The sequence below is a fragment of the Hesperophylax consimilis genome, chromosome 10, assembly GCF_061612785.1.
Source record: "Hesperophylax consimilis isolate HC1 chromosome 10, BYU_Hcon_1.0, whole genome shotgun sequence".
Lineage (NCBI taxonomy): Eukaryota > Metazoa > Arthropoda > Insecta > Trichoptera > Limnephilidae > Hesperophylax > Hesperophylax consimilis.
The window spans coordinates 1,379,259-1,406,367 of NC_142845.1; the positions used below are offsets into that span (position 1 = coordinate 1,379,259).

Here is a 27,109-nt window from a genome sequence, read left to right on the forward strand (position 1 = left end):
TTGACTGTTAAGAATTTAATTCCAATAAATGCAAGAAACAGTGCGCAGTTCGTAAGGTCCCTTTTATATTGCTATTCTATTTGTGAAACTTTTGTATTCGTTGTCAGGCCAAACAGTGTCTGTGATCCATTCCAGGAACGTAGACACTCTGCTGTAGATTCCGGGGATATTGGCTCCACACGTCGGTCCGTATGACGTCACACCGATCACTCGCGAAAGGGTAGATTTTTCTATTGGTGACTGCAGTGGACCTCCTGAGTCGCCCTGGAAAATACGACAACTGCTGTTATTTAGTCAATTATTAACGGTCGATTAGACCATTTAAATAACCCATCACTTAAAAGTAAAACAAAATCTGATTATTCCGTACATATTTATATGTAAAATCCATTAGTAACAGATCATAATAGTGCAAAGGTGGTGCCAATCTAATATATTAATTTGTCTATAGTATGTATGTTTAATTACTACACATTATCGCAGCACTGGAATGAGATACGGGGTTGTATTGAAGTCAATTTTTAAAAAGAAAATATGGTACCCATATTTCAACTACGCCTTCCAAGTCACCGAAGGCGCAAAATGTAAAAATTGCATTAAAATAAACGTAGTGGGAATAAAAATGGAGCATCATTCGTCTTCAGTCACAACACGTCCAAATTTAGATCTCCGCGCTTCTAGTTCGAACGTTATTCCCTATGATTTGGTTTATGCCGCACGTTCTAAACAATCTATCAAAGTTTAATTTTATGTACAAAAATTGTGGTCCATTGTGTAATTTCTTCAATTAATAAGTTTAGATACTTAAAAATCTTATATGAGGACTCGACCAGTGTCTGCACCGGCGTTGTTCTTGGCTTCAGCGGCAAGTATATTTGATACGCAGTTCCCTGAGTATCCGTCCGTACCAAGATTACTAACTACCAACCTCGCATGTGTCTGCATCGGTGTTGTTCCTGGCTCCCTGGGAACATATTTGATACGGCTCAATCCCGTTGGGGTAGTTTTTAACCCATGAGGATTTTTTGTTGTAGTACGGAGCGCAATCGTTGGCGGGCGTCACCTCAACGTAAGCTTTGAGCATCACATTACTGGTGTTAACTGTAAACACCAAACAATTTTCAATGATCGATAAGTTTAAAAAGAGAAGTTTTTAACAAGATCCCTAAAACATTGAAAAAAGATAGTTAGAAGAAAGAGTCTTATTACGTCGTCTCCTACAGTGAAATTTCATGCTTTTGTTACTATTTACGAAATGTTTCAAATTAAGGTTAAACGTAACATTTGTTATAATCTACGGGTTCGTTTTTTTCCCGATTTTTGTTAATTTCAAGATTTTAGACATACATTTAAATAACCCTAGGGTATTAATGAATACATATTCTATATATACATATAAAATAGGAACAAAACAACTTTACCGCTGCCTTTCATATGTTTTCCCCATCCAGCAATGGACATTATGGTAGTCGGGTCCAGCTTCTCGTGGTCCAGGCAGGCCGGGAATATGGTCTGAGTGAATTTCTCCACCGGTTTGGATAACCTATTCAAAATGAAGAGCACAAGTAGACTAATTATTGTAAAAAAAATATTAACACTGCCCACCATCGTTGGCAGAGATCAGCAGAATCGGAGGCATTACCGACATTAACAACATTGATAGATGGCCAGAACTCTGCGCCACATTGTAGCGCCGATGGTGGTTAATTGATATAGGTACTATAAACTCTACTAAAATATCCGATTAAAAATTTAAACAGGTTTTCAGAATTTTGCGTGCAACAGCAGAACACTGCATAAATTAATTCATGACTACAAATCGATTCTGAGGTTTTGGAAATATTAATTTTAAACATTGTCAATTTCTTGAATAGCTACACCGCGTCCCGTCGTACTAGCCATGGAATTTGGAAAGTTTCAAATAAGTACATTTTAATGTTGATCTTAAAAGCAAACAGTTTTTTCTTAAATATATTAATTCTATTTACTGATGTCAAGCTATTGGGAAGGATATTGTATATCCTAGTGGCCTATGTTTCTTTTACCACTTTCAGTCTTTGCTGAATCTATGGATAGTTCATTATGTTGTCTTGTGTACTGTTCATGTATTTGTGATGTTTTTATAAATGTTGTGTTCGTGTGTATAAATCCATTTTGGATGTTGTAGATTAATAAGCAAATGTTATATTCGTTCACTTTTCTGATTTTCAGTAATTTCGTTTATGGTATACTTTTTTGGTGAGGGTTATAATTAAAAAGTTTTTTATGACTTTATTCTGTATTATTTGTAGAAGGTTTAAATATGTAATGTAAGTGCTTTCCTATATTTCAATTAAATAATTTAGATAGAACTGGATTACACTAAATTATAATCTCCTCTTTATTTGTGTTGGTAGATGATGGGCTATTCTATCAAATACACTATGAGTGGGTTCATTTTTTCTTTAAGTTAATTATTTGTTTTATTCTTACATTTTAATATTTAATCACCGCAGACAATATTTACCACTCTAAAAAATGTGAATCGGAAAAGACAGAAAAAAATTGGGTCGCACCTGAGAATTAAAGCCACAATCTCTACCTTTGCTCTGACCACTGAATAGATGCAAACTGTTTCACACTTGAACTAAGAACTACTCGCACCTGCGTAATAGTTACGAGATAACAACATCTTTGCTTTCAGTCATGAGGGATCTGATGTCCACTGTATCCGGTTAACTTGTATCTTTTCTATTATTATCTTTTACCTAGTAGAGAAGTTTCTCACCTCAATAGAGCGATGTCATTGTACTTCTTAAGTCTATTGAACTGCGGGTGCACTATATTCTCAGCGACCAAGTAATCAGTTATTTTTTCATCGTACGGAGCATCCTCAGTGGGCCATTTGTTGACGACACCCAGGCGGACCAGGTAGGGAACTTTGCTGAAATTATAAAGAAGTAATACTTTTATTATAACTAAAAAAATCGGTTAAACTACTAAAATACATAAATTAGCAAAAATAAAAACGAAAACACCAATATTAATAGTTCATCTAACGACTATAGACTCGGTGAGTCAATGTTATCCTGGCGGTCTAGCATGGATGATCGATAAAGCCATATGTCAATAAGATATTGAAAAAATTTGTCGTCTATGGGTAGCGATATTTGCGAGTACGGTTAACGATTGATAAGATATATTACCGACGATAGACAATTTTTAGCACGGCCTTCATTGTATCAGATAAGCTTAAATTCATTGTCAATAAAATGCAAATAAATGTAAAAATCTGGCTTATCGAACGGAGATGAACTAACGAAGCTCTCAGAATTGAAAGAATTCGTATACGCGGCGAGTTGAATCCGTACAGGCCAATGACGCAACATTGGTTTGGGCTTGCAGAAATAAAATTTGTTCACATAACAAGTGGTGAAAAAAAACTTTATTGACCAATTACCTACCTTTTCAGTGTCAAAAAGTGAATGCGGACTGTGAGCGCATATTTATTTATTTATTCGTTCACGCCCAATTAGGGCTTTTACATATAATACAATTAAAAGTACATTTGATATAATCCGAGAGTAAAAGAGATATAACAATTAAAATATGTACCAAGTATAAAAATATTAACTTAAAAGCAATTAAAAGAGTAAACTATAGGATGCACATTCCTATAAATTTAGATACATTGAAAATGTATAAACATTACAAAGCTATCAAGATACAGATTTAATAACAATGTTTTTATAGGCTGATAGACATTCAGTACCGTTGGTGTTCATGTGATATTTATTCCCTGCGTTGTGCAGTCGGTTCATTACTGAATATATTTCTGCTTTGGCACCTGCAATGTTACAATGGTAAGGTATTTTTTATACCTTCTGACGAACCGTTCTACTAGACACATGAAAGTCCATCAGTCTAAGGAGTTCAGGGGAGTCAAACATGTTATTAACAATTTTATAAAGAAAAAATAGATCAGAACATATTCTTCTTTCTTTTAATGTGGCAAGGCCCATGACTTTCAACAGTGGGGTTTCAATAGGAATTCCTAATCTATAATTTATAAAATAAAATACTTTTTTGTTTTAAAACCACGATATTTATTAATTTAAGAACCGACCGGTTTCGCTTTACTTAAGCATCATCAGGGTAAAAATTAATACTAAACAAGAAGTACATAATGTGTGTATATATATAACAAAATATAGAGGGAGACAACATGATACAAATATAAGCAACACAAAGACGGTCATAAAATATATTAACATAAGTGCACAAGTAATGGAAAAACCGCCAGATAATTATGTAGACAAATGGGTTATATCAATAAATCGGGAGAAACAAAGCATCAACTGGCATGGTGGTAAGGAAGTAAGGAGAACTGGGATTTTTTTATGGGTTTATTGGAAACAGACCTAATATTGGACTACTTGATTTGTCTAATTGATTATTAAGTATCTGACTTTTGGTTTTTACAGCTTTTTTAATTTCTAGTGCCTCTAAGTTGTTTAGTCTGTTACCATGCCCGTTTTTATGTAAGATGTTAGCACCGGTGCTATGACAGAATGTATGATCTTTATCGATCAAATGATTTGCGAATTCGGAAAAACCGTTATTATTGAGGCAACGAAGATGCTCCTTTATCCTAATATTAACATTACGTGATGTCTTACCGATATAGAAAGCCGAAAAATTATTACAATTTAATTTATAAATCCCCGAATGACTTAATTTATCGTCCTTATCTTTAGAATTAATTAGAAATTTACCTATATTGTTATTGGTATAAAAGGCCGGTTTGACTTCGGAAGGAAGGTTTTTTACACTTAAGGTAGAAAAGTGATTAATGAATAAAATTCGCCGCCATTGATAATTAATATTATTATCATTGATTTGAGGACAAGGACTAGCGAAGAGGAAGCGATTAATGGCTATTTGTTTTAGTTTTTTATTTAAGATTAAATCTATAAAATTTGATTCATAGCCATTATTTACTGCTATGTTTTTAATTAGTTTTAGTTCACTATCAAAATTACTATCGGACATTGGAATTGTGACTAAACGATGGATCATTGAATGGAATGCGAGTGCTTATGTGAAATAGGGTGATTGGAGGTGCTGTGTATGACAACGTCAGTATAGGAGGGTTTACGAAAAATGTTAAAATTAATTCTGTTATTGACGATCGATAAGGTAAGGTCTAAAAAATTTAAGGTTGAATTTATGCCTATTTCTAATGTGAATTTAATCTTATTATGAAGAGAGAAATTTATGTTTCGTAAAAAATTATGTTGGATTCGCTCCATAGATTTTTCATGAATATTGTAAAATGGATTCCAAATAGTTGAGTTGAATTCTAAATGGCTTCTGCCAATGCATGAATACAATATTTTTAAAGTTTTTAAATTCTTGAAATCTTTTGAAGTTCTTAATATGAAACCCAACATTTGCATCGCTTTAGTGGTTATATTGTTAATGTGGGAGATAAATGTTAATTTGGTGTCAAATATTATCCCCAGGTCTTTTATTTCGGGTGCAGATACTAAGACTTGATTATTCATACAGTATGTGAAAATCAATGGGTTCTTCTTCCTATAAAATCTCATGACTTGACACTTTTTTACATTAAAGGTTAATTTATTTAGGATACACCAATCAGAAAAGCTAATGAGATTTGATTGTAATAATAAGCAGTCATTAATATTGTCAATAATTCGGTAAATTCTAAAAAATATTTAGGTTAGTATTTCACTTCAACATCGCCAATTTATTAATATTTTTAAGAAACTGTGTTTTAAATGTTTGTTCGGGAGGATCTCATGTAAGATGTCAACTTGAATCAGTGCCTTCAATTGATTTGAGATGGTTTTGATTTGACAGCTATTCGATGTAGATACAAACCAATCCAGGCACCAGTTCCCACAATAAACCGATTAGTTTTGGCGGGATTTAAAATTGTCATGTACATTAATATACCTACATAAATTTTATCATTGACAGAATTCTTTTCAGTTGTAACATGAAAATAAAATAAAATCGGTACTTGGTAAAATGAGATTTTAATAATATATCGATGATTTCGACGCCACCTCCTCCGCCTCTCAAATCTAATATAACTGCGGCCAAAATCAAATGACCAATGGAGTATAAATTCAAAAACAATTTACTTAATTGAACATCTATATAGAACCAAGCGCAGAGAAATAATAATACTGAGGGTGTGTTTACATTAACGTTTTGTAAACCCCACAAAAATGTGAATATGGTCATAATTTTTTTATTTGAAAAAAATTTCAGTCAAGTTTTTCACGAATGATCACCCCCAAAGTTTCGCGATATAAGTGTGGAAACTCGGCGTATTAATATTATATATTACCAGGCACGTACCTAACGCTTCTCAGATATTATTCGAACACGGGCATTACCTAACCTAACCTAACGCTTCCCGGATGTTATCCGAACACGGGCATTACTTAACCTAACCTAACGCTTCCCGGATGTTATCCGAACACGGGCATTACCTAACCTAACCTAACGCTTCCCGGATGTTATCCGAACACGGGCATTACCTAACCTAACCTAACGCTTCTCGGATGTTAACTGAACACGGGCATTACCTAACCTAACCTAACGCTTCTCGGATGTTAACCGAACACGTCAAATAAGACTTGCAAAAGTAAAGCGAGAGTAATACACTAGAGAAATTTTAATATCAATTACAATTTTAATTGTTTAAAAAACATTAAGATTTTTTTTAGAATATCATGAATAACCTCCAAATTTTCCGATTTCCTCTTGCTTTAAGTAAAAACGACCTCTTACCTTTCTTTATTGAGAACACAGTGGGCGGCCGTCAGAACGAATTTGTCTGAGATGAGGGAGCCTCCACAACTGAAGTCCAGAACTGGGGGACGTCCGGGCAACATGTATCCAATAAGTGCCTAAAATAAAGAAAAACCAATAAAATTTAATTATTTTATTGATGAAAATGATCTTTAACGCCGAAACAGCTGTCACAAACATTATTAAATTTGAATTACATTGAATAAAAAAAAATACGAATTATATAAATATATATGCATAAAAATATTTTCAAAATATTAACACGAAAAAATAAATTTATTTCATTAATACGACTAATTTTGATACTGTCACAGGACGTACCCGAAGGATTTTAAACAGCAATTCTTGAGCATATTTGGAGTTAAAAAAACAGATATCGTCCAATGATTTTTTTTCAATTAAAAAATAAATCTCTTTCTACAACTCCCTTTTTTTAAATTTTATACAATTTGATGGAGCTTGGCGAAGTCTGTTTTTTTTATTTTGGGTTCCGGTTCAAGATGGTGGCCGTTTTAACCTGAAAGTCCTTGTCCTTTATCGCAGTAGCCGATAACCACAATAAAAAAATCTCTGAATATAAATAGATACCAGCTATTCTAAGAAAAATAGTTATTTTAGATGGTATGCTATTTTTATATAAACAATGTATAAACTTATGATAATTTACAAAATTCACGTTAAAAAACAAATCAGTTTCAACGAGAGCTTCATCCGAGTGGCGACATAGCTTCATTTCCTGTACACCACTGTAACATTAATAAACCACAAATAAACAAATAAAAATGACGCCGAATCGGTTGGTGCAACTTTACACCAATGAAAAACTCTGAAAGTTTATTCAAGAGACTTTCGGAGTTTTTCATTGGTGGATATAGTTGGTAACATTATGACGTCACAATATTCACGGTTCCAATTTTCGATCGGCGTTATGCAGTGGAGCATGCACTGTACAGACAGGAGCGTTATTGTGAGGTAAAACATTAAAAAATACAAAGCTGACTATTTCGTTATTATTTTTTTGGTAAACTAATGTTTTCAGACAAGGTTTTTTATGCATAGCACAAAGGGTAACAATTATTTTACAAGCAATAATTATTCGCCTGAAACACTCATCAATAAAAAATGTTACTAATATAGAGAAAATTTAGGTTTTGATTTAAAATAAAAGAAAATAAGAGTTAGAGAATATCTCCTTAGAGCTAGGTCTACCTCTCGCGGAACAACTAGTTTAAATGTTGTAATAAAGCCTCTGTGTTTCCTACCTCCTACAACATGGGTCTCTTCCCGTATTGATTCCTTCCTTTCTTCAAAAATACATCCCCAGAGATGACATAGGCCCTGAGGGAAATTATTTTCCTCGGGTTCCACTGTGTGGAGGTAATGTAAAAAAAGGTAAGGTTAGTAATTCAAAAATTGAAGCGTGAGATTGATTAAAAAGATGGATAGTAATAGCTCAGTTAGTAGAGGGCCAGTCCCCGTAAGCGTAGAGAACCTTGGCTCGAGTTAGTAGAGGGCCAGTCCCCGTAAGCCTAGATAACCTTGGCTCAAGTAATGGCTCAGTTAGTAGAGGGCCAGTCCCCGTAAGCGTAGAGAACCTTGGTTCGAGTAATGGATCAGTTAGTAGAGGGCCAGTCCCCGTAAGCCTAGAGGACCTTGGCTCGAATAATAGCTCAGATAGTAGAGGGCCAGTCCCCGTAAGCCTAGAGAACCTTGGCTCGAGTAATGGCTCAGTTAGTAGAGGGCCAGTCCCCGTAAGCGTAGAGAACCTTGGCTCGAGTAATGGATCAGTTAGTAGAGGGCCAGTCCCCGTAAGCCTAGAGGACCTTGGCTCGAATAATAGCTCAGATAGTAGAGGGCCAGTCCCCGTAAGCCTAGAGAACCTTGGCTCGAATAATGGCTCAGTTAGTAGAGAGCCAGTCCCCGTAAGCCTAGAGGACCTTGGCTCGAGTTAGTAGAGGGCCAGTCTCCGTAAGCCTAGAGAACCTTGGCTCGAGTAATGGATCAGTTAGTAGAGGGCCAGTCCCCGTAAGCCTAGAGGACCTTGGCTCGAGTTAGTAGAGGGCCAGTCTCCGTAAGCCTAGAGGACCTTGGCTCGAATAATAGTTCAGATAGTAGAAGGCTAGTCTCCGTAAGCCTAGAGAACCTTGGCTCGAGTAATGGATCAGTTAGTAGAGGGCCAGTCCCCGTAAGCCTAGAGGACCTTGGCTCGAATAATAGCTCAGATAGTAGAGGGCCAGTCCCCGTAAGCCTAGAGAACCTTGGCTCGAGTAATGGATCAGTTAGTAGAGGGCCAGTCCCCGTAAGCCTAGAGGACCTTGGCTCGAGTTAGTAGAGGGCCAGTCTCCGTAAGCTTAGAGGACCTTGGCTCGAATAATAGTTCAGATAGTAGAAGGCTAGTCTCCGTAAGCCTAGAGAACCTTGGCTCGAGTAATGGATCAGTTAGTAGAGGGCCAGTCCCCGTAAGCGTAGAGAACCTTGGCTCGAGTAATGGATCAGTTAGTAGAGGGCCAGTCCCCGTAAGCCTAGAGGACCTTGGCTCGAATAATAGCTCAGATAGTAGAGGGCCAGTCCCCGTAAGCCTAGAGAACCTTGGCTCGAGTAATGGCTCAGTTAGTAGAGGGCCAGTCCCCGTAAGCGTAGAGAACCTTGGCTCGAGTAATGGATCAGTTAGTAGAGGGCCAGTCCCCGTAAGCCTAGAGGACATTGGCTCGAATAATAGCTCCGTTAGTAGAGGGCCAGTCCCCGTAAGCCCAGAGAACCTTGGCTCGAGTCCTAGTTGTGACTGTCACCTTTTTTTTATATTCTGTTTCATATTTTCTCTGAGAGTTGTTGATATTATCTTTGTCAATGATCAGATATTAATTTGTTTCAATATAAGTATTGTGACGGCCTATGTGGGCAAACAGTAAGGATCTCAAAGGTCACGGGTTCAAATCCTGACGTGGGCAAGAGAATTTTAATTGTTTTTTTTGTGTTCTTTCACAATTAGATGATTAAAAACTAAGGTAGTATATTTGTGGCACGTTCCAGAGTGGAAGATACTCTCAGTATCGAGCTGGTGTAAGGCTACCGTTCAGAATTGAAACATTACTTGAAATGGCTTTAGCCGTGTTTGGAGACCAGATCTGAATAGTCAGGTTCTCTCTCCCATTTCTCTTCCCCATTTCCTTCCCCTCCGCACTACCTTTAGCTCCACAACATACCCCAATTGGGGATGCCGTAGTCTAATTGGCTTTGGAGGATTGGTAGTTGTGAATCTTGAGTTGTATTCACATGAAAAACAATGTTTTCTAAGTTTTTTTTTGTGATGTTTGGTTTTTGTGACTTTGGTGATGATTTTTGATGATGATGATCCATCCAACATCAACCATCAAATGATGTCATATATACATACACATAGGTGATATAATACTATAGGTACATGTTTTTGTGGAAACGTACCATGTGTGGGAACTCCCCATCTGCGACGCTCGTCCCTCCAAGAATCTGAGGTGTCACTGCGTTGTCTTTCCGTTTATCCACAAGCTTTTTGCACACTAAAAATTGTTGAAATAAAACATTAACGTACATTGAGCGATCGAAGTTTAGTTTGTCGAAGAACTTTGTAGTATAAAATCCATGCGTAACCGGTCCAGCTATCAAATTAATTAAATCATATCTGTTAAACAGAAAAAAAAAATATGTTAGCATAGGAGATAATAACAGTCAGCTAGACGGTATAAACTATGGAGTTCCGCAAGGATCTATCCTTGGGCCCCTTCTATTCCAAATATATATAAATGACATCTGCCAGTTGAAACTACATGGTAAAATATTTCTATACTTCAATATTTTACTTCGGAAAAAACTTAAAAACTCTATTAGAACTATCTCAGAAGGATCTTAATATACTGAACAGTTGGCTAGTAAAAATATATATTAATAAAACCGGCTACATGATCATAAGCACACATAAAATAATAATACCGTCGCATAAAACTTTAAAAATAGAAGAAAGAGACCTGCTTATTCTAGACAGCGAAAATTACTTTGGCTTACGTATTGATAAACATCTGACATTTAAACAACACGTAGAAAAATTAAAAGCAAAAATCATCCATTAATTGGTGTATTTGGTAGAATTGCCCATCTCCTACCAACAGAGGTAAAGAGGGGCTTATACTTTAGTTTAATCCAGTCCCATCTAAATTATTTAATAGAAATATGGGAAAACACATACATTACATACCTAAATGATTTACAAACAATACAGAACAAAGTTATTAAAAAACTCAATTATAACCCGGACACTCCCACAAAAAAACTATATCAGGAAATGAATCTCTTGAAAATAAGAAAATTGTACGAATACAACATATGTCTCCTAATCTACAAAATCCAAAATGGACTTATACACACTAACATAACATTTAAACAAACGTCACAAGTACACGAACATTATACTAGGCAACATAACAAATTGTACACAAATACTGTAAGGACTGAAAGTGGCAAAAGAGGCATTGGCCACGAGGGTGTACAAATATACAATCTCCTTCCAGATAACCTTAAAACGGAGAGTATAAATGTATTTAAAAAAAAAAACTTTTTAATCTTAAGTTATCAGAACAAAACTACTTGTATGTACTTATTTAAGATAAAAAAGTGAAATGTAAATTTCTTTTAACTTAATAAATAGAATAAAAAATAGTTATAAATAAAAGAGTGTCCTTGAAAGCAAATAAAACAACGCGCACATATTTTAGTATTACAAATTGGCATAAATATGCAATTAAAAATAGTAATAATTTTGAACGCGCACAAAATTAAAGTTTTCGCTTATCGATGGTTTTTATTCATTTATTTCTGTTATCAATAAAATTGGCAATGGATCTATAGAATGATTTATATATTAACACAAAATTAATAAACCTTTTGAATTAGACAAGTTATTGTAACTTCGCTTTTTTGTTTAATATAAAAATATTTATTTTGATGCTTGCAAAATTTGACAAATAGGTACTATTGTTTCATTGAATTATTTCAAAATTTTAGTAACGTTTGTTATAATTTTTAAAAATTTGAACTGAAATCGCGAAATTCCCTTTTTCTTAATATTTTTTAAATCATATTTCTCACCGTAATACTCGTACATAATGAGATAGGTTTCGATAGGTTTTTCTCTAGGTTTGTTATGTGAGAGGGATTTCTCTAGGGGTTAAGACTGCTCAATGCAATAATATTTACCGTCTTTTACAACGTGGACAGAATTTTTCCGACAGCAGAGAAAATTTCCACTCGTTATGGGTTTGGAGGGAGGTCCAAAACGGCTCACAATTCTATCAAAAGAGAAAAAACTTTTTATTTAATCATCATCCCATGATATCACAATCCAATAAAAATACAAAGATTAAAATAGGGACTAGCGCAGATCCGTGAAAAGTCACGGTATAGTGGAAATTCTTGTGTGTAATTTGTGCACGCATTCACTACAATGTTTATGAGAGATGGGAAGGCTGATAGAGATATCGAAAGAAGGGTAAATGCAGGTAACTCCATTAATATAGGACTGATCGGGGTTGGCGCTAATAAAAAAAAAATGTCAAAAGAAACTAAGCTAGTAGTCCATAATGGAATGCTGGTCTGCTGGTACCTACCCTGACGTATGGCAGTGAGGCATGGAACTGGCAGGGGAAGGATGAAAGTGGATTGAATGCTGTCGAAATGAGATCCCTGAGAAATGTATGATAGTGAATGAGGCAAGGAGTGTGTGCCAAGACTGACTTCGCCTGTTTGGTGGTCCGTCCTCTCAGCCTACCTCTGCGGGGAATCAGCTTGATGGTTAGTTAGTTAGTTTAGTTAGTTTGAAGGAGAATGATTACTATCCATCATCTTTCTCCAAGCTGATCGTTTGACTTCTCAACATGTAGTTTAAAGCTGTTAGAAAGGACCAGATCTAGAAGGTGATCACATACATTGTACACAAAAGGATGCTTGTGCAAATATAAATAGTTAGTCGTATATGTTGGATTCTCCACTCGATCTGATTTGCAGAACCCAATATGTCGGGTTTCTGAAAGCCGGATAGTGTGTAGGCAAAACCGACGACTGAATTATTTTAAATCCCTTTGTCGGACTATCGGAATAATAATAATTCGGTTGGCGGTTCAACATATTGGGTCTGCAAGTCAGATTTTACGTAGGGCTTAAATGGTCCGTAAGAATTTTCATTAGTAAAATATAACCATTGCCATTTGAGGCAGTTCAGTCGGTAGCCAGCAGGTATTCGTCAGTCTTTAGGTTGTCAGCATCTGTGGCTGGTTCAGTCGGTAGCCAGGCGGAATTCCTCAGCCTCTAGGTTGTCAGCATCAATGCAGCAGGGATTGGCCAGCCTCTAGGTGATCAGCGGCAGTGGGCAGTTCAGTCGGTAGCCAGCAGATATTCGTCAGTCTTTAGGTTGTCAGCATCTGTGGCTGGTTCAGTCGGTAGCCAGGAGGAATTCCTTAGCCTCTAGGTTGTCAGCATCAATGCAGCAGGGATTGGCCAGCCTCTAGGTGATCAACGGCAGTGGCAGTTCAGTCGGTAGCCAGCAGGTATTCGTCAGTCTTTAAGTTGTCAGCATCTGTGGCTGGTTCAGTTGGTAGCCAGGAAGAATTCAGCGGCGGCATGGTCATTTGATTATAAGAGCCGATACACGGAGACGCCCCATTATTGTAATGATGACAGATGCGTCTGGCTCAGTTGAAAGAGTGCCGGCCGTATACAGCTCGTTGCAAATAGTTGTAATCTTTAAAATTGAACAGTTTGCACTCAGGAATTTATACTTTTTAATTATAATTAACAGATCGTGATTTAACTGGAGGTGTTCCGTCCACTCGTGGTAATTTTTAAACTTGACTGACCCAATATTTTGTTTTAACTGGATATTTATAATTTCTCCAACATAGCGTTCTTGTGATATATCAATAACATGAAATAAAAAAAAAACTTGTTTACTGTTCTAAACGCAGGTGTTTATATGAATCAGCGTCAGGTGTTCAATATTCTTTTTTTTCGGCTTGAATCGCCTAGTAACCAACCTAACCTAACCTAACCTAACCTAACCATTGCCATTTGAGTTCTATTTTAAATTGTGAAGATTGTAATAGCCGACGATAATTATTTGCGATGTAGGGTATTTTGACGTAAGAATTTTAATGTCTTCACTATATCGAATATGAAAACACGATTTTTTCGCATTTAATATTATAAAATTTGCTAGTTGAAAAATTCATCAAAATAATTGGTTACTAGGCGATTCAAGCCGAAAAAAAAGAATATTGAACACCTGACGCTGACTCATATAAACACCTGCGTTTAGAACAGTAAACAAGTTTTTTTATTTCATGTTATTGATATGTCACAAGAACGCTATGTTGGAGAAATTATAAATATCCAGTTAAAACAAAATATTGGGTCAGTCAAGTTTAAAAATTACCACGAGTGGACGGAACACCTCCAGTTAAATCACGATCTGTTAATTATAATTAAAAAGTATAAATTCCTGAGTGCAAACTGTTCAATTTTAAAGATTACAACTATTTGCAACGAGCTGTATACGGCCGGCACTCTTTCAACTGAGCCAGACGCATCTGTCATCATTACAATAATGGGGCGTCTCCGTGTGTCGGCTCTTATAATCAAATGACCATGCCGCCGCTGAATTCTTCCTGGCTACCAACTGAACCAGCCACAGATGCTGACAACTTAAAGACTGACGAATACCTGCTGGCTACCGACTGAACTGCCACTGCCGTTGATCACCTAGAGGCTGGCCAATCCCTGCTGCATTGATGCTGACAACCTAGAGGCTAAGGAATTCCTCCTGGCTACCGACTGAACCAGCCACAGATGCTGACAACCTAAAGACTGACGAATATCTGCTGGCTACCGACTGAACTGCCCACTGCCGCTGATCACCTAGAGGCTGGCCAATCCCTGCTGCATTGATGCTGACAACCTAGAGGCTGAGGAATTCCGCCTGGCTACCGACTGAACCAGCCACAGATGCTGACAACCTAAAGACTGACGAATACCTGCTGGCTACCGACTGAACTGCCCACTGCCGCTGATCACCTAGAGGCTGGCCAATCCCTGCTGCATTGATGCTGACAACCTAAAGGCTGACGAATACCTGCTGGCTACCGACTGAACTTCCCATTGATGCTGAAAACCTAGAGGCTGGCCAATTCTTCCTGGCAACCGACTGAATTAGCCATTGATGCGGAAAACCTAGAAACCGGCCAATTCTTTCTGGCTACCGACTGAATTAGCTATTGATACTGACAACCTAGAGGCCAGCCAATTCTTACTGGCTACCAACTGAATTAGCCATTGATGCTGATTACCTAGAGGCCGGCCAATTCTTCCTGGCTACCGACTGAATTAGCCATTTATACCGAAAACCTAAAGGCTGGCCAATTCTTCCTGGCTACCGACTGAACCAGCACTGATGATGACAACCTAGAGGCTGGCAAATTCTTCCTGGCTACCGACTGAATTAAACATTGATGTTAACAACCAAGAGGCTGGCCGATTCCTGCTGGCTACCAATTGAACTGGCCACTGCTGCAGCAGTCGCCTACGCCATTTGATGTATCGTATGGAGCGATGATGCACAATGTGCCCCAACTGAAATTATCGCTGAAAGATTTCCAACTGTCTCTGTTTTCTATCTGTGTATTAAAACCCAGTTGTTTTTTTTTTTTTTTTTTTTTTATATATACAATAATATTATTATTGGGTTTATAAAAACAGTTTATTTTTAAACAAGTTCTGCTGTGTAATTATTATTACGCGTGACAGCTGTTTCGCCCTCTGAAGGCATTATCAAACTGTCACCCGTAATAATAATTACACAGCAGAACTTGTTTAAAAATAAACTGTTTTTATAAACCCAATAATAATATTATTGTATATATAAAAAATAAAAAAATAAAATGGAGTTCTACAAATTAAACTTAATAACAATAAACCCAGTTGTATTGAAATCCATATAACTATTTCTTGTGAATTGGGTTGGCTGTAAAAAATAGGAAGTACCTATAAGCTAAACCCCTTTGTACGTTCTGTATACCTGTACAATACTTGTAATTAAAATTTTGATTTGAATCATCTTTCTTTTATGATGGTTTGGATAGAACACCTCACGGTGTTTTACTTAAATCATTACCCAGGTTGAGGGCTGATGTGTGCCGGTGCTTATTATTTACAGTCTTTTCTTGTGCAGGCAAACACGTCCCGTACACTTCACAGTGTTTCTGTTAAGTCGGGTCTCCAGCAACCAAATGTTTTCAAAACTTCGGTTAAAATTTTTTTGATTTCCATCGGCCTCGAAAAACAATAACATTGTGGCCCTGCCCCAATGTTTCATGTTTACACAAGCATTTTGTTCAAAGTTTGTGGCAATATTACGCTAGAGAAGCTGTTTATATTTGAATATCAGAGTATGTACCTATAATGTCATAACACGGGCACTATCAACATTTGGAGAAATTAATAAACCATTTATGTAACCTACAAATCATGCCGTGGCATCAATTTATATATAAAATGATAAATAATGCATATACATCTATGTATACAGTTTGATAAGCAAAAGAATTATGGAAATTAAAATGATTTTTTAAAATTATTTTTACTATTAATTTAGTGGAATTCCAGGAAATGATAAACTGAGTTGGACGTACAATTATCATCAAGTTTATTTTATCTCCACGGGTTTCATCCTGATGACTCATTTTAAAGAGTGGGAGGCGCGGTACCAGCTCTATATTTTTGTACGGCTCATGGAGTCAATCAATTGAACGACGCGACGGCTCAATTGAATGGGAGCCGTGAGCTCAGAGCGTATGAGAAATGAGAATACTGTGTCCGCCAGATACGACTAGCCCGATTCTTCTTCCCTTGTACGGTTCCCCCGATACGGCTCCCATCGTAAGCATATGAATAATCGTACGACTCGCGGTAAGCGCCTCTTCTGAATGCTTTAAAAAGTTTGTCAAGTCCCGGGTAGAGAGATGGCCTGTGCTTGGAGTTGCTGACTTAGATTAAAATCATCTTTGACATATTTTATCTTTATCTTTGTTTCCGAACTTTTTGCTCTTGTCCTTCCACGGTTAATTATCTATTACAACTTTAATATTGCTTATGCCCGATTGCTTTGTGTTTATGTCATACTCTTTGTTTTTACTTTTCTCGTCTTATGGCATGATTGCAATGCATTTACTATTTTTCTTTTAATTATTTTTTTGTGTATATTGGCTTTTTACACCGTTTTTAACGCACTGTTTATTTATGCATTTGCTGTGACTATATATTCTTCTTTTTACTTTTACTTTTGAGCCCTATTTATTAGGAACAAGTTTTTAATTGTTAAAATGGTTCTTTTTGCGTTTTTAGCTTTTTACTAAACTACTTTTCTTTTTCTCTATTACGATCGGTCAATTTGTTAATGATCACAACTTATTTTCTACCTTTCTTATTTGCATTTTTACTATGTTACTAACACCCTGGTTCATCATTAGGTTAGGTTAGTTTACTTAATGTTGTAAAAGGCCCAACATCTTGCACACATCAAAAATGTACATGGATATACATACTTATAATTCCCATAAAGCAGCATGCGAAGCAATGGGTTTCTTGAAAGATGACTCTGATTGGGACAACACATTATCAGAAACTGCTTTTTGCAGTTCAGCTAGGTCTTTGAGGTGTTTTTTTGCCATTATCGTAGCGTTTTGTCCAGCGACCTAGCAATTCTGTCACGTACTAACAAACCTAACGAACAAGTAGGCAATGTAAATAACTTGATTCTCTCGAAGATTGATCCACCGATGCAAGCAAACCTTGATATTGCTTTTCATTTTCCTACAGTACTTCTTTTTTTCACACGGACAATTAACTATACGTAGTACTTTTGCGTGAAACATCTACATCAGTGAAATCCTGTCACCATATCTAAAGGAACTACTATGGAAAACAAAACAACAAGCCATCACAAAGGGATATGCATTTGTATGGACCAAAGATGGAAAGGTTATGGCGCGGAAAGCCGAAAAAGATAAAATAATTTATATTAAACACTCCGATGATATAATAAAGATGATCTGATTTACTATCCCAAAATCGTACACATCCATCCGATAATTTTAATCTTACCATGGCTAAACAATTAAAAATATTACACCAAAACATACGCAGTATCTCAAAAAATTTTGACAATTTCACTGTCGTACTTCAACAATTGGAGACAGAATTTGACGTGATAATTCTCACAGAATGTTGGCTAGATAAAATCTTCACACCAATACAATTACCTAATTATACGGTCACTCACTCCAAAAATATTAAAAATCAAAATGACGGTATTGTAATTTACTGCAAAAAACATCTGCATTCAATTTTAACGGAGGTAGATATCACAGACGCAAACGGCTATGAAATAATCATAAATAATGACATATGTATTTTAGCTATTTATCGATCACCTTCTATAAAAAACATATTTCCCTTTCTGAGGTCCCTAGACAGTCAACTTATCAAAATGAAAAAACAAAAAAATATCTGCTTAATAGGAGATATGAATATAAACATTTTAGAAAATAAAAAACATCCACAAAGTGACGATTACTTAAACCTTTTGTTATTCCATGGACTCTTTAGCACCATAAATGAACCCACAAGAGTCAACTTTAAACAAAATAACCTATTACCCACGCAAACTTGTATTGACCACATTATGTTAAAAACAAAAAGATCATACAAATCCACAATCCATCACTCGACAATTACAGACCACTATACACTTATCCTGAAAATAAACACTACAAACAATTCACAAGAAATACACTCCAAAACCACAAAAACCCACAATACAACTGATATTTTAAAACTAAATGACATACTACTTAATAAAAAATGGGAAGAACTCGTAGAAAATAATAAAATTAATGAAGCATGGTCACTTTTTATAGAATGTATTCAAGACGAATTAAAAAAAAATACCATCACGTCCGAACAAAGTTCTCCAACTAAACATAAACTTCTAAAACCGTGGATATCAAAAGGACTCATAACAAGTTTCAGTAAAAGAGACAAACTCCACAAACAATGCAAATCTAACCCATATGACATCTATCTCATTAATTTCTATAAACGATATCGAAACTTATGCACACGTCTTGCACGTATATCGAAAGAAATATATTATAAAAATAAATTAGATAAATGCAACAAGGACCCCAAAAAAATTTGGCAAATCCTAAAAGAAATATCCCACACATCTTCAAAGAAAAGCGATTCCATAACCGAGATTAAAATAGATAACGAGATTATTAAGACATCAGAACAACCACTAAAAGTATGTAATTTTGTGAATAACTATTTCGTTAACGTCGGCAAGGTATTAGCAAACAGAATCACTACAAATGACGATATCCCAGAATTCTCAACCCACTATACACACACTAGTGTTTCTTCCTTTAAAATTCCATACATTACCCAAATACAAACACTAAAACTTATAAACGAACTAAAAAACACAAACTCTCAGGGTAGCGACAAAATATCACCGATGACACTAAAAATAATAAAGTCAGCACTTCTTATCCCACTTACTATACTTATAAATCGGTCCATTAAAGAAGGAGTGTTCCCAACTATTTTGAAAACGGGCAAAGTAATTCCAATCCACAAAAAAGGAAACAAGGAAGAAATTAAGCGCCTTAGTAGGTTCCCATTATTCTTATTGATTTATATAATATTGTATGTAATTAATGTAAAAATTGGGAAAAATAAAGGAATTAAAAAAAAAAAAAATAAAATTAATAATTACAGACCAATTACAATTCTAAACACGCTTTCAAAAATTCTCGAGAAACATATCAAAAACCACCTTTTAATTTTTCTTAACAAAAACAATATACTATCACCAAATCAATTTAGATTCAGGGAAAATATGAGTACCTCACATGCCATAGCCTCAGTAACAGACTTCCTCAAAACAAATATAGATCAGGGTAAAAAATGCCTTGGAATATTCCTAGACCTGGCAAAAGCGTTTGACACAATTCACCACCAAAACCTGTTCAATAAACTTAAATATTTCGGAATCACGGGAACAGAACTCAAATTAATTGAAAGCTACATGGAAAATCGCACCCAATATACCTCAATAGAAAACACATGTAGTGACAAGGAACAAGTATCCTACGGAGTACCACAAGGCAGCGTACTTGGCCCAATCCTATTTCTTATTTATATTAACGATCTATGTCACCTCCAAATAGACGGGGAAATTATAAGCTTTGCTGATGACACTGTGTTACTTTTTAAGGCCACTGACTGGAACACACTAATCACAAAAGCTGAAGTTGGCCTAAATATTACAAAAAAATGGCTTGACTCTAACTTATTAACTTTAAATATAGATAAGACTAAATTCATAACCTTTAGCATAAACTCGAGAGGCCAACCCGCCAAAAACATCTACCTTAAAATACATTCCTGTCACTCAGCGAGCACCCCATGCAATTGTCCTCCAAACACACAAACCGAAAATATCAAATATCTTGGTATATACTTCGACCGTTATTTAAAATGGGACAGACATATTGAATCGGTTAAAGGAAAGATAAACAAGTTGATTTACTTTTTCAAAAACGTGAGAAATATACTAAACATATTTGATATTAAGAATATATACCTCGCAATAGCACAATCTATAATGGAATACGGCATTATTGCCTGGGGCTATGCCAGTAAAAAATACATAGACACACTATATAAAACTCAGAAAACCTTAATAAAAGTAATACTTAAAGTACCAATACTAACACCCACTTCAACCATATTTAAACAATTCCCAGTGTTGAAGATTCAAAAACTATATTCAAAACAAATACTTACTTTCCTTTACAAGAACCTAAACACATTTAAAACTTCACAAACTTCTCGCAATACCAGAACAAGACATGCACACCAACTACTAATACCAAAAACCAACACATCCTTTGGACAAAAACACTACAGATTCCAGGCTATAAAACTATTCAATTCACTTCCAACACAATATAAAACATCTAATCTTACAGAATACAAAAAACACATATGTAACTGGCTACAATCCTGTTAATATTTAATTTTTTTATATTTCACTTTTTTTGGAATAACTATGGAAAAACTACTGTTATAACTATGGAAAAATCGATTTTATATTTTAATTTTTAATGTTTCTCTGTGTAACCAACTCCACTGTATTGTTTTAGAATTATATAACTTTACAATTGAAAAAGTCCTCCACAACACAGGTGAACTCCTAGCGTGGAGGACAATATACTATACCATTGTTTAACAAATATATTAAAGAATAAATAAAAAAAAAAAAAAAACTTCTAATCAAAATATATTTGTAAATGAAAAACAGCTGTAAACATTGTACGTAAAGACATTCTGTAGTTACTGGCAGTATAGTCGGACTCAAGATAAAACTTTAAAATTTACAGTTAATATAATCTAATAAAAGTCGATAAATCATTAAGCTATGTAAAAAAAATATGTTAATCGAAAAAAAAATAACTAAAATCATTATGTAATGATTTTTTTTTTAATTATTGCTTAACGCACTTTTTGGAACTATAAACTGTCAATGTCAAATGGATCGGATTGTTCATGTGTCTAAATCACTCGGACACGAAATCATAACGCCACATTACACATTGCACCTATAACTGTTTACTTTTATTAAAGTGTCATTTTAAAAATTGGAATCAGTTGTGCGAAGAACTCAGACAAAGAAATAAGTAGGTTTGAATTTTGAGGTATTGAATTAGGCAGTCACCTCTGGTGTGGAGCCCCAAAATACCTGAAAAAAACCCTTGTCATTGTCACAAAATACAGAAACGGGCGGTCCGTTTAATGGAAAACAAGCGAATTGCAATCCTTAGAACACAGACGTCAGGTAGGTATACTGTCATTGTTCCACTGGTATTACAATGGAAGATGCTCTAAGGAAATAGCGTCATTGATCGCTTCAGCACGATAATCGTGCACGGTTGACTTTGATATTATTTTGGGATAATAAGCCATATTCACTTTCCTTTCCTTCTTGAACTAAAGTTCCTGATAGTCTAGATGCGAATATTAGTTAGAATTACTTACTCCACGTCATCTTCACAATCTTCTGGGAGAACGAACCGTCCAATGGCGCCTCCTCGTAAGATGCATTCATTCCCTGAAAATAAACGAATGTATCCATTAACATAAAATATCCATTAACATAAAATTGTAACGCAAGAAACAGAAAAAAATTCTATTTTTAACATAAAAGCAATAATTAAAAACAAATACAATGACACCGCTAACTACATAGTAGAAGTAGACAGCACAACCAGGAAGATTCTATTAAATAAAGAAAAAATAAACATTGGCTACCAGCGAGTTACGGTTGGCGACGCCTGCCCAGTAATACAATGCTACTTCTGTCTACGTTACGGACATACATCAAGAAACTGCAACCAGAAAGAGAAAAACAATTCGCCTTCCTGCTCGCACTGTGGAGCTGCTCACTTGTTCAAAGAATGTGCCTCAACAAATCAACCGAGATGTGTAAACTGCACTTTTCAAAATGACAGATTTCAACTGTCATTTCCTACCAATCATAATGCGAATGATAAAACCAACTGTTTATATTATAAAAAAATGCTGGCATTCGCACAACAGAAAATTGAATACTAATTTGGATTCAAGGTATATTTTTCATAGTAACTCATGTTTATTGTCAATATATTATGCATGTACCTGCACTTTCAAAATTTTAAAAACTAACAAAATTAATAATGCTATGACATATTCTTTAAAAAAACATGATGTTCCCTATCAATCTCCAGTATATAATAAAACAAGTATACTTACTATTAAAACTGAAATCTTATATCATAGATTACGCATTGTCCTTATTGTGACATTCTTGCAATTTATCCATAAAAATAAATATCTAATATCATGGATTACACAATATCCGTATTAGGACATTCTTGCAATTTATCCATTAACATAAATATCTTATATCATGGATTGCACTATATCTTTACTGTGACATTCTTGCAATTTAGCCATTAACATAAATATCTTATATCATGGATTACACAATATCCTTATTGTGACATTCTTGCAATTTATCCATTACCATAAATATCTTATATCATGGATTACACAATATCCGTATTGGGACATTCTTGCAATTTATCCATTAACATAAATATCTTATATCATGGATTACACAAAATCCGTATTGGGACATTTTTGCAATTTGGGAATTTGTACGAACTATTTATTTTATAATCAACACCTCTGCCATAGGTCACCCTTAGTGGTTCAGTACGTTTGGTGACTTAGCAGGGGTGCCAGGGTTCACCTCAGGATGCGCCTGCCCGCCAACCGCGTGGCGTGCCAGATCGGGAGAGGCTGGTCTGGGGAGACCCTTTGACCTCTCCGACCGGTCTCTCGACCCATCGCCTAGCGCCGCAGTGGGTGGGATATGTTCACCCCCTAGATTCCTACCTTTCCAGAACTTCCTCTCCTTCCTCTACTTACAAAAGACCCTCCACACAGTATCCCAAAAGATAAAATAAGCCCAAAGGGAAATTATTTTACTTAGAGCCTCCTGAATGAGGTTAATTTAAAAAAAAACATGATGAATTAAAATATTATTACTCTTAAATAACCTTTTTTGTATAATTATTTCCCAGATGTTAAGAATGTAAAATAAATAAATCTTTTACCTTCTGAAACTATAGAAATACAAAAAAAATAGAAACGTGAACTAATATCTCGTCGAAACGTGTTCCATTAGCGATAATCGTCTACCGAATTTTGTAGTTTCCAGTCGTTCGGGGTTAGAGCGTTGGAGGCCAAATCTGACTAATTGGACGTACGAAACCTATTTCTTCGCTCATTGTCTCATCAAAATATAATATATCAATGACTGTAACCAATGACGTAATTTGTAATGTCATTGACAGAAACCAGATAATTAATCAGTCGCACAGTAAAAAACAAATACAGAATTTAGGCCATCGACAAATAGAGGTAGGTTCTTGGGATTGGAGGTCTAGCACAGATGATCGATAAAGCCTTATGTCAATACGATATTGATGAAATCCGCCATCTATGGTCAGATAGCGATACTCGCGAACACGGTCAGAATATGATTCCGACAGTCGGTAGACAAAAGCCGGATAAGCTGTCAATATGCACAACTTTTTGCATAATGTCGTTAGTTATACAAAATCAATGGCTTACCATGAACTAACTAAGCTCTTAGAAGTAAAAGATATCGTATACACGATCCATGAATTTAATTCATTCATCTCAGACTGCTTCAGCTTCGAGAAATAAAAGTTTGTGGTTATGACTAATGACCTCACGAACTAATTAACTCCCTTTTAGGGTCAAAAAGTACATGAGAGATGCGCTAGTATTACTAACGCAAGTAGAATTTTGATTTATTGCGTTATCAACATCGGTCGGGATATCAATCAGCGTGACCGTGCTCGGAAAATAGGCATAAAATCATCGGTAGATCATCATCACGCCCATCGATCCGATATTTTAAAGTTATCGATTTTACTGCGCTAGACACCCAGCCATTTGTGTTTTTTTAGGTCTATATGGTATAGAAGCGTGCGACCTGGCAACAGAATGCATATGTTTTTTATTTCTAGCCAAAAGAAATCATCTATCATCGCTGCGAAAACTAATATTTTGAGTCATTTCATTTTTGCTGACTGCCGCCAAACTACGACCAAGCTGTACGGACTGTCGAAGCTGAGTCAATAAAAGTTATGCATTTGGCATGCAGAAACAAAGCTGGGCACGCCTCCATGAGATGCGATTTGCACAGGTATGGGTGTAGGACAAATAGTCATGGATCAACCCTGTTTCTATTATCTATAGTAGCTGCTTTTGTTATCTCTCTTTACACCTTTATATTTCCGGTCATTTGGCTTTCACTGCAGTACATAACCTAATTCAGGTATCTCCCTTTACGCCCTATATATTTCTGGCCATTAGGCTTACACTACATAGTACATAAAGTATTTCAGGTATCTCCATCAAGACCCTGTATATTTCTGGCAATTTGACTTACACAACGTATTTATTTGCGTTATAAACAATCTTAATACGTAACTATTTATCAGTGTCAGGAAGATTATATCATTAACCAATGAAATAACGACATTTAAAATTAAAGACATAAAAAACGAGATAACGCTACAATATAAAACAGTTCAGATTATAAACACATACATAATTAATAATAATTTAATAATTAATTGCTCTACGAACGTTCAGAGATACATCATAATAAATAATAACACTTCAATCGTTTCAAAGTCACCACAAAAAACCAACATGGTGATTACTTACTCTTTCAATAACATGAATAAGTATTTCTGCATAAGTTAAAATAAAGATTTGTCCAGATTATTAGTTGTACCAACCATATTGCTTCAAAATGGCGTGAATTTCGTGTTTTTACCATCCATATTTATATAAATTTAACGTAAAATAAAATAATATATTGAACATACCATAGTCTGGCGGATCTTCGGATTCTTCAGCATTTAGATTAGAGATCAACAATAATACGCCGACAATCAAAAATATCACATCCCTGGCCATCTTGAAGATTATGCAAATATTAACTGAACGTAAAACTTAAAATTAATAATGTCTAAATGACTCCTGGCAATAATGATTGGAGAGGCCAGTACAGCCTTCACCAGAGAGCAAACTCGTCGGACTGATGACGGTGTATCAATTATACAACAGTAACTGGTAGATACAGAGACGTATTTAGGTTTTTGCAATTTTTAGGGTAAAACCCATTTTGCATAAATAATAAACATTTATATTTTATAATGAGTTTTGGATTATGAAATCCTTGCAGATTATGAAATCAATTTCCTTGTTTGCAAGAAAAATGTAAACATGTAATTTATTTTTAAAGATAATTTTATGTACTAAATTATTTAGTAACTTCATACATTTTGTCTATATTATCTATATTATCACTGGTTAGTGGCAGTTTACATCATAATATAATAAATTTACAGTCAGTGGCTGAGTTGGCATCAGGCGTTGTGAGTTCAATTCCTCGGCCGGCTAAGTCTTCCATTGCAACACAAGCAACATTTTCCACTTACTGTGGTGGTATTAAGAGATTTAAACATATTCTCAGGTTAATTGTAACCCGAGATTTTTTTTTTCTTTAAAATACTTTTCCTATTTTTTAATGTGAATATCGCACAAGAGTCCCAACTGCTCCAAACCATATAGGGCAAGTGAGACTAAGGCAGCCGCAATAATTGGGGTATGTTTTGAGGCTGAAGGTAGTGAGGAGGGTAAAGAGATGGGAAAGAGGACGGTGGGGGAGGACTTGGCTTTTCAGATCTGGTCACTAAACACGGTGGAAACAATTTTAAACAACGTTTCAATTCTAAATGGTGGTCTTATACCAGGGCGATACTGAGAGTATCTTTCATTCTGGAACGTGCCGCAAGTATACGATATATTATTTCAAACTTATAAGCTGTGAAAAAACACAAATTCATAATTAAATTATTTTTTTAACTTACCAAACTTATGAAATTAAATATACTGCCGCCATGCTGCCGTCCTTGTGAAGAATGTCGCATCTTCAATTTAATATACTGCCGCCATGCTGCCGTCCTTGTGAAGAATGTCGCATCTTCAATTTAATATACTGCCGCCATGCTGCCGTCCTTGTGAAGAATGTCGCATCTTCAATTTAATATACTGCCGCCATGCTGCCGTCCTTGTGAAGAATGTCGCATCTTCAATTTAATATACTGCCGCCATGCTGCCGTCCTTGTGAAGAATGTCGCATCTTCAATTTCATATACTGCCGTCCTTGTGAAGAATGTCGCATCTTCAATTTCATATACTGCCGCCATGCTGCCGTCCTTGTGAAGAATGTCGCATCTTCAATTTAATATACTGCTGCCATGCTGCCGTCCTTGTGAAGAATATCGCATCTTCAATTTAATATACTGCCGCCATGCTGCCGTCCTTGTGAAGAATGTCGCATCATCAATTTTTCGCAAAATGTATATAATAACAACCTAAAAATATATATTGTATTACCGTATTTTACCCTTAACTAATCAATTAAAAGCGTCATCTAAACAATACTACGTTAAAAAGTGACATATCCCTTGTCGTCGTCACCTTTTAAATA

General features: G+C 35.5%; 1 protein-coding gene across 1 annotated transcript; it reads right to left on the minus strand.

Moving 5' to 3' along the window:
- On the minus strand, positions 1–25,654 carry LOC149420156 (serine protease persephone-like). Its single transcript, XM_089636008.1, has 9 exons — positions 25,440–25,654; positions 22,006–22,078; positions 12,055–12,146; positions 10,270–10,364; positions 6,808–6,926; positions 2,768–2,923; positions 1,422–1,543; positions 929–1,101; positions 1–264 (listed from the first exon to the last, which is right to left on the minus strand). Exons 1-9 carry the CDS (start codon positions 25,528–25,530, stop codon positions 64–66), a joined length of 1,122 nt encoding a protein of 373 aa, XP_089492134.1. The 5' UTR covers positions 25,531–25,654; the 3' UTR covers positions 1–63.
- Positions 25,655–27,109: the final 1,455 nt, after the last annotated feature.

Coding starts and splice junctions, on each gene's coding strand:
- LOC149420156 (XM_089636008.1), bottom strand. CDS start 25,530: ATGGCCAGGGATGTGATATTTTTGATTGTCGGCGTATTATTGTTGATC. Junction 6,927..10,269: donor ATGGGGAGTTCCCACACATG/GTACGTTTCCAC, acceptor TCTTTATTTTAG/GCACTTATTGGATACATGTT. Junction 2,924..6,807: donor TGTGTTCTCAATAAAGAAAG/GTAAGAGGTCGT, acceptor TTATAATTTCAG/CAAAGTTCCCTACCTGGTCC.